The sequence below is a fragment of the Polistes fuscatus genome, unplaced genomic scaffold (genome assembly GCF_010416935.1).
Source record: "Polistes fuscatus isolate 324 unplaced genomic scaffold, CU_Pfus_HIC Scaffold58, whole genome shotgun sequence".
NCBI classification, from domain to species: Eukaryota; Metazoa; Arthropoda; class Insecta; order Hymenoptera; family Vespidae; genus Polistes; species Polistes fuscatus.
In genome coordinates this window covers 118518-127353 of record NW_025113138.1, presented here as the reverse complement: position 1 = coordinate 127353, position 8836 = coordinate 118518, and the positions used below count along the sequence as shown (strand labels likewise).

Sequence of the window (8836 nt, the reverse complement as noted above, 5' to 3'; positions counted from 1 at the left end):
TTTGGTATACAATGAATACAACTTGCCTCGATATAAAAACTCTCACCGAATTGAGAGAAAAGCCGGGACAAGCGAATATTTCATTCAGAATGAAATTATACAAATAGATAGTGGCTCGAAAATAGACTATATAGAAAAGGAAATACAGTCTAATCTCGTTATGAACCTGTGTACGGGGGTGAAGGAGAATATAATTTTAGGAATTTCCGCATTCCTACTATTCCTTCGCAGGTGACGGTCGTCAGTTAAACTTCTCCTACTTTTTACGTGTATTAGTGTATGCATGATTCTTTTTGGTATCGCGTTGAGTCCCTCCGAGTAAAATTGCTATCCATCTTATAGTATACTGTGTCTTGTTTTTAAAATACATTTTTTTTTCACCTCATGGAGAGGAAGGTCTTTCGTTGAAATGTTCGTTGACGGACTTATAAGGAGCGGGCTCTTAACGCGACTCGATTGTAACGCAAATACGTCGCGAGATATATTTTACCGCATGCTAGAGAACTCTCTTACCTGACTTATTACGCCGGAAACCTGTGGAAGCCACGAATATTCTAGTGGTCCTGCCACATGATTGCACGTGAGGTGGTAGGTGCTGCGAATTTCTGCGAAATTTCTGAAGGTAATAAAATATTAATTATTAAGTAGCGCAAAAAAATAAAAACATACGGTGGAATAAGTAAATTTTTAAATATAAATAAATCTACGATACATTACATTATTAAAAAATCGAAATCTGAAGGAATTATAAAAAATAAATACCGTTCAGGTATTATCAAAGAAGTTAGCGGAAAGAGAAGAAAGAGTTTTGATCCGTGAAATAAAAAGAAATCCAAAGATTACCGCTACAAAACTTGCAACAATAGTTAATCAGAACTTTAAGAAAGATGTACATCCATAATTATGTACAAGAGTACTACGTACAAATGATTATCATGCTAGGGTTCCCAAAAAGAAGCCATACATTAGTGATATTAATAAGAAAAAAAGATTAAAATTCGCCAAAGAATTTATTAGCAAAGATGATTCATTCTGGAATAAAGTAATATTTTTCATTATTAGTAATATTTTAAATTTCGATTCTCCAAATCTTTTTGTGACTTCAGCAATCGTTACGTTTGTACAAAATAAATCATAATTATTGTAGATATATTTCGATTTGCTTTAAACTATATCTGTATAATCTACAGAGTCAAACCTCCATCCAATGTTAATAATATGTTAATAAGTGTTCTATAATACACTTATTATAATTAATAAAATATTTCATGGCAACTGCTCAAATACTTTCGTGAGCGACTTTATATTTTTAAAAAGTAATTATTTAAGTTCACACATACACAAACATTTGTGTAAAGTTACCAATCTGTCAAAAGGTAAAAGTAATAATCTTTCTCCTGAAGGAAACAACTATTATAATTTTCTTGAAAAATATTTATTGAAATCATTAGAAAACTTATTTTCTCCGCATAGATGATCAATCATTTTACTGGAAGAGATAGCGCATTATTTTCAACAACGATAAAAAGAAGCCGATAATACTGAAATAATGAAAGATTTTGGAAGACACCGTCCTCATTTTATTCAGACTGGGAAGAAACAATATGCATGAATATTCTATCAAAAGATTTGAAAAATGAATGCATCTCGATTATTTATAAATTATTTTCTACAATAATTCTTATTAAACTATAATCTCTTGCAGCTTTTTGATCAGTATCAGTATCCATTTAAATTCTTGTTTCAGTATTCGAGATTTCTAAAACTAATGGAAGAAAGTTTAGTGCCTATTACTATCGTTATAAAAATATATCTAATTGTAATAGAAAGTATCCATCACAAACAAACATTGAACGTTGTAAGGCATATAGGCGGCGAAAAAAATTGTTTTTATACGCTAAAGAATTATAACTTCTTACGTGCGTACATAAGTAGATATATATAATATTTACTTATATAATAATATTTATTATTATTTATTATTTATTCCTTACTCCGCCTCTTTCGGGTTTGGAGGGGTTCCTTTAGATTCTTTCTTTTACAATATCCTACAATAATAATCAATCTAACTATATACATACATATATCATCTTATATAAACTATAATCCAAACATGACAATTGATACTCAAAAATTCTAATTTATAACTGACATTATATAAAAAAATTATCTTAACACTCTTCTCTCAAACTTTCTCCACTTCCCTTCTCTTTCCTACCACTCGTTTTAGTATCTCTGCCTTCTTCGCATCCTGACTTAGTATCTTTTCTATTTCAACTTCACTCCCCGTTACTTCACATGTCCCTAGTATGTGCATGTAATCTTCCTCCCCTTCATTGCACAATCTACACCTTTTCTCCTCCTCCCCTTTCCAAAACTCTCTGCTTTTACATTCATTTCCGCATCTGAATCTTGCTATTATTTTCCTATCCTTCGTTGACATATCCTTTTTCAAATACTCTGGTTTTTCCTCTGCTCTTATATACTTGTATACCGTGTTATACCTTGAGTTCTCTATCTTATCCATTCTCTCTTCGTTTTTTTTCCTTTCCTTGCTCAATAATATTTTTTCTCTCAACTCTTTTTTAAATTCCATACCTCTTTTACTTTTTCTTTTCTTATTATTCCGACTCTCATTTTTTATTCCTTCCCTATTTTCTCTCTTTCTCTGTCTCTATCCTTTTCTCTTATACATTCTTTCACCAATTTTATATCCGAGTCCCTTATCTTCTCTTCAAATTTTAACGCTCTTCTTAACGCTTTAATTCTCATTCTCTCATATTTACATTCTTCCTCCACTATATAATTTGGTGTATTACTATCTAACCCTAAAGTCCATTTCATATCTCTTCTTTGTACACTTTTCAACCTCTCATCTTCCTCCCATCACCATATTTCTGCTCCAAATAACGCTACACTCTCCACTAACGCTGTAAACAATTTCCTTCTTCTTCTGTAGCTTTTCTTAGATATCCTTTCTCCTATTCTCCATGCATTCTTCATCACAATTACTGCTTTCCTCTTTCTCTCCTCCATGTGCCTCTCATTCCTTCCATTCTTCTGTAATATGTATCCTAAGTATCTTATTTCCTCCACTTCCTCTAATTCTTTGTCTCCCCGCTTCCACATTATATCTTTTCCTTTTCTTTTTTCGAATACCAAAATTTTTGTTTACGCTTCACTCAATAACATCTTCTTACTTTTTAGATACTTTCTAAACCTCCTTAACACACATTTCAGCTCTTCTTCTCTATCTGCTACCAAGACAATATCATCATCATACGATACACTCCACACCTTCTCGTTCCCAACTCTACATCCTCCTACTTGCCCTTTTCTCATCTCTTCCTTTAAGTCCGCCATATATATATTAAAAAGAGTCGGGCTTAACGGACATCCCTGACTTACTCCCTTTTCCATCACAAATTCCTCCGCTTCTTCCTCTTCTACTTTGATTACATTTATCGTTTTCCTATATGTACCCATAATCCTCCTATATAATAATATAACTACTATATAATATATATAATATATAAGGAGGTTTTAATGTTAATTTCAACTCGGAAAAATCTGATGTTCTCATCAACTGTTTACGTGAAGATTTAAATCTTTTAACATATAACGATCAATCAGTTCCTACAACCCGACATGGTACTACAATTGATGCTGTATTTATACGAAATTTAGATAACGTTTATAGTAAACAATTTGTATCATATTGTAGCTACCATACGCCTCTTGTATTTCACATACTCATTGAATCACAATCAGATCAACTAGTGCGTATGACGTAATTCATTTTCAACATTTATAAATTGTATATATAGTTATATTTAAATTATTTTGTTTCTGAAGTTATTTTTAATTATATGAATAATTAACCAAGGTTTTTATGCAACAAAGGTTTTCCCTAACGAGCAAGTAAAGTATTATACTTTTTATTGGCTCAACCAAGTGTTTTATTTCTTATTTTTTATTTCTTATTTTAATTAAACCCTTCTTCTTCCTCATGTGTATAAATAAATAAATTAGATTATACTTATGAATTAAACCTTTATCAAAATTGTATTTAATATCTTAATTTTATTATTTTATCGTCTTTTTTACAAATGTAGAATATATTGAAACGCGGGATAAAATTTGTGGAGTTATTTTTAAAGTTATCTTTGAGGTTATTAAAGTTACATGTAATATTGTTTTGTTACGCCAAATAAATATAACTTTTTACGTGCGTGCATGAGTACACACACCCGTGTTTTTTTTTTTAATAATACATTCCTTTTTGCCATAGTTTGTTGTTTATTATTACAAACTTCGATGCGATTACATTAGATACAAAATCAAATGTATTAAAAAGTAATAAATCATAAACTGACCGTACTATGGAAGACCATTTTTCATGACGTATAAAAGGAGTTCGCCTGTTAATTTTTGATTCTCTTTTATTAGTTCTTGAAATGGTAAGGAGTAAAAAATTTCCTTCCGATGATTTCTTATATAGAGCATACTCTTTTGTTTTATTTCCGGAATGTTAAATCTATCTGCGAGTATAAGAAGTTGAATAACATTGTTCAGGTTAATATACCTTATTGCTATATTGATTAATTCCGTATTCAAATATTTCATTTGATACATATCCGTTGCTACTATTAAATTTATAAGAAAATCTTCTCCAAGTTTTTTAAAATTAATTTTGCCAGTGTTACCAAGATAAAGATATCTCAATATGATCTGAAATACTGCTGGATCCATTTCCTTGATATAAATGATGTTTTCCTTACTTTCTCGCATATCATTTCGTAACATTGCTGCGAATACAGGATTTCCGACAAGTAACGCTTTATGGGCAGAAAATTCTTCTCCCTCGACATTTATTATCACGTCCGTAAATTCTTCGTCCTCGTACATGTTTTGCAGATTAGAGCGCATTGTTAAATTTTCGTCACTTATACTTACGTAATTTTTTATTTTATACGTGACAGTTACTTTACAATTATAATCCATAGTTCCATAGAAATCATCGACGGATGTTGTTGGATTTTCTTTATTGACTTTTACACTTACATTGTAATGTTCCTCTTTATTAAACCATAAAATTTTTTCAAACCGTGGTTTATCAACACAGAAATTGTTGAAATCGTTTTTAATGTGTAAAGAAAAAGCTATAAAATCATATTCCTGTTTTAATATTACACAACAATGTATATCAGTGCCTTGTAATACAAATTCAGGAGATTCATATTGAATACGATTAGCAGAAATTGTAACTTGAAATTCAAATATTGTCTTCATATTTTCTATTTTTTCAATATCATTATCAAATAATAAACGATTTTTTCTTCTATCACTGGACATTTTTTACGCGTAAAAGCACTATTACTTCGATATTTATTTTACTTTAAGAAAGTAAAGTAAGAAGCTTATATATATATAGTGTAAAAGCGGGAGGACACGTAATAAAGTGAGGTTAGGATAAAAGATAAAACATTGGTGGAAGAGTGGAAGAGTCGGTAAGGAAGATTTCTAACAAATCAATGGAAAATATTAAAATGAATGGTAAAGCGAGCGGAAATATGAAAACAAGAAGCTATGCAGGAGCAAAAGAGATGGAGCAATCAAGGTTATGTTTTGGGAAGGAGAACCAAGATAGTAGAGAGATGAATGAGAAGTTGGGTAGAATGGAAAGGAAATTAGAAAGCTTGATTAGCATACTAGAAAAAAGGGAAGAGGAATGGAAAGAGGAGAAGAAATTGTGGATGAAAGAAAGACAACAATGGATGGAGGAAAAGAAGACACTAGAGCAGAGAATATGCGGACTGGAATGGGATAAGGAAAGGAGTGAGAGAAAGAGAGAGAGAGAAGAGAAGGAATAATATTGTGATAAAAGGTACAAACATGGAGAAGGAAAATTTGGAAAAAATGTGGAGGAGTTTATTGAAAAAAATATTAAAGTAAAGGTTAAGGTGGAAAAAGTTACAGAAGTAAGAGTGAATAAGGGGCAAAGGGAGAAAAAGTTAGTGGTAGTAAAGCTGGAAAATAAAGAAATGAGGGAGCAGGTAATGAGGAAAAAGAAATATTTGGAAAGAGGAGTGTATATTGATAGGGACTTGACGATAAAGGAAAAAGAGATACAGAGGATTATTATAAATAAGGCAAGAGAACAAAGGAATAAAGGAAAAAGGGCTAGAGTAGGTTATATGAAGATTTTAATAGAGGATAGGTGGATGAGGTATGACGAATGGAGGGGGGAGTTTGTGAAAGAAGGAAAGGAGAGAAGGCAGGATTGAGAAGAAAAAGAAGAAAAAGAGGAGGGGGAGGATAATAAAAGAAGGGTTAGTATATGTGTGTGGAATATAGCGGGGGTGTTAAATAAGGACAGGGAGGTATGGAAATATCTGACAATGCAAATCTTCTAAAAATTATGTTGAATCTGAAAATCTTATAACGATAGATAAATTTTGTGCTGGTTATACGAATGGTTGATATCGAATCAAAATCAATATGTGAAAATGAAAATATTTACAAATCATATTTACCAATTATTATCTGCATTTCAGGAACATCTATTTGCGATGATGACAGCGGAGGAGGATTGGTTTTTCAAACTGGAAATGTATAGTTTTTAAGAGGAATTGTTAGTTTCTCTCTTGGTAAAACATTAACAGATGTACAATGATTTGTGATAGTAATTCGTATTCTCTTCACACACGTATATCCAATCATATAAAGTGGATCAAAGATACACTTTTCCAATTAGAAACATCTAAATCACTTCCTGCATGTCGTGTCACAATTATCACATCTTCCCCACCGATTCGAAATACAACTGTTTGTATGGTACCTCTTGATCCTACAAACGGTTACCGTCTATTGCACAAATCTTATTGCCAAACACAAGAAGACTGCGCTGTGGAGGAAGATGCAGAATTAGTTAGCGGTTCTCATTTGATTTACACCTGTAATCAGGGATACGAATTAAGCGGTACCAGTGATATATTATGTAGTCCAGAAGGAAAATGGATAAATATTCCTGTTTGTACTGGTAAGATTTGCATTTTAAGTTTTATTATTACAAGGAATATTTCAATATTGCTTTTACTATACTATGTTGTCTGTAATATTTTGAATTAATTTTTACGTGGATGTATAATTGTAATTATTGTAGAAATACGCTGTAAATCTTTGGCTTCCCGAACGATATTTGCCGATTGTAAATATAACGACGTATGGACGTCTTGTGAAACTGACGTTTTACCAGGAACCATAACAAAAATCAGTTATAAACCCGGTTATAATAAATATCCGAGAGTACAAGCGGATAATAAGATGGAACTTATTTGTAAAAAAGGAGGTTATTGGTCAGAAGACCCAATGGAATGTCTTCCAATACCATTAAGAAGTTTGTGGGAAACGGCGACCAAGAGTGGTAATTCCAACTGGAAGTTTGTGGTTTTTGCAGAGGTATCGTTAATACATATCTTGATGCAGTATGGTGCAATGATACAAGAACTTGTTATTTAAATGCTCTTTATACAAGTATTTGCAATCATTTTTCATGAAGTAATTCATAAATAATACACCATGATGGCCATCTTCTTGTATAAAAGAATTAACTTTTAAATAATAATCAGTTATTATTTAATTAATGAACACTATGTAATTCTACAAAAGAAAAAAAAATACGTTTCACAGAAAGAAAAGAAATCCAATTTTTGAATGAATTTGAACCAGTATGATATTCAATGTACACAAAAAAATACTACATTATTTATTATAAAAAATTGTAATATTGCATTAGGGGTGATATACAGGCAAATTCTATTTCTAAATGAATTTTTCCAAACAAAAACATTTTCATTATTAAATATAATTTATTAATAAATGTAAATGATAAAATAAATTAACGAAACAATGGAACTAGTAATAAAACCTTACGAAACGCAGTAAAATAAGGATCAAAGAGAAAACATCATATTACATGTTGACAATATATAATATTTTTCAAAGCTTACAAATGCATGACAGTATCGTCAAAGGGACGATAAATAAGGGAAAGTCGTTAACCGTTTATTTTGGTCGATGTTCGAATTCGAAATAATAGATAAAATTGTTTAAAATGTTCAATCATATTGACAAGGACTTATTTCTGTCGTTTAATATCATCCACTTACCTCTCCTGTCACTTAAGTTTAAATACAGAATCGAACAGTGTCAATCAGACGGTTAAGATAATAGTCAGAAAGTTAGTATTATTATTTTTCTTAACTCTATACTTTTGTTTTAACAATTCTCCATCTTTAATACTAAACTAAAATTCCTTTACTCGTATAAATAAAAATGTTAAATAAATATTATTATATACAAAACATTGACATTATTTCTTCTCCACTCCAAAAGTTTCATTTCTCACAACAATCAATTTTCAGCAAGAATTATAAGTAGTTTTTCCTAAGTTCAAAAGAACGTTACAATGATAAGTAAAAACATCTGTTTCAGAAGAACAATATATTACTAATTAATAATGTTTAACAAAAATATTAGGAAAGAAATTATTCGTGAGTTCGTTAATGCGTGCCATATTTTTATCATAGGAATGAGTGAAATAGGGATGGATAAGTAAATCAATGTACACACATTTGGTATACAATGAATACAACTTGCCTCGATATAAAAACTCTCACCGAATTGAGAGAAAAGCCGGGACAAGCGAATATTTTATTCAGAATGAAATTATACAAATAGATAGTGGCTCGAAAATAGACTATATAGAAAAGGAAATACAGTCTAATCTCGTTATGAACCTGTGTACGGGGGTGAAGGGGAATATAATTTTAGG

At 30.9% G+C, this 8836-nt stretch overlaps 2 protein-coding genes across 4 annotated transcripts; one reads left to right on the top strand and one right to left on the bottom strand.

Annotated features, from left to right (window-relative positions):
* LOC122522776 (speckle-type POZ protein B-like) lies at positions 1–5481 on the bottom strand. 2 transcript variants are annotated; one of them, XM_043644057.1, is made up of 2 exons: positions 4377–5481; positions 1–616 (listed from the first exon to the last, which is right to left on the bottom strand). In XM_043644057.1, exon 1 carries the CDS (start codon positions 5353–5355, stop codon positions 4381–4383), a length of 975 nt encoding a protein of 324 aa, XP_043499992.1. In that variant the 5' UTR covers positions 5356–5481; the 3' UTR covers positions 1–616; positions 4377–4380. The 2 variants fall into 2 exon arrangements, with proteins under 2 accessions (XP_043499992.1, XP_043499990.1); XM_043644055.1 differs by lacking the exon at positions 1–616 and adding an exon at positions 2670–3493.
* Positions 5482–5520: 39 nt separating this feature from the next.
* LOC122522777 (E-selectin-like) lies at positions 5521–8129 on the top strand. Of its 2 annotated transcripts, none has more exons than XM_043644059.1 (3): positions 5521–5887; positions 6558–7042; positions 7166–8129. In XM_043644059.1, the coding sequence occupies exons 2-3, from the start codon at positions 6673–6675 to the stop codon at positions 7519–7521; spliced, it is 726 nt and encodes a 241-aa protein (XP_043499994.1). In that variant the 5' UTR covers positions 5521–5887; positions 6558–6672; the 3' UTR covers positions 7522–8129. The 2 variants fall into 2 exon arrangements, with proteins under 2 accessions (XP_043499994.1, XP_043499993.1); XM_043644058.1 differs by having other exon boundaries at positions 5521–6332.
* Positions 8130–8836: the final 707 nt, after the last annotated feature.

What these genes read in the sequence shown, in the direction of transcription:
- LOC122522776 (XM_043644057.1), bottom strand. Translation starts at nt 5,355, where the DNA reads ATGTCCAGTGATAGAAGAAAAAATCGTTTATTATTTGATAATGATATT.
- LOC122522777 (XM_043644059.1), top strand. Translation starts at nt 6,673, where the DNA reads ATGATTTGTGATAGTAATTCGTATTCTCTTCACACACGTATATCCAAT. An exon ending in AAATATTCCTGTTTGTACTG is followed by an intron (nt 7,043 to 7,165) that starts GTAAGATTTGCA and finishes TAATTATTGTAG; the next exon opens with AAATACGCTGTAAATCTTTG.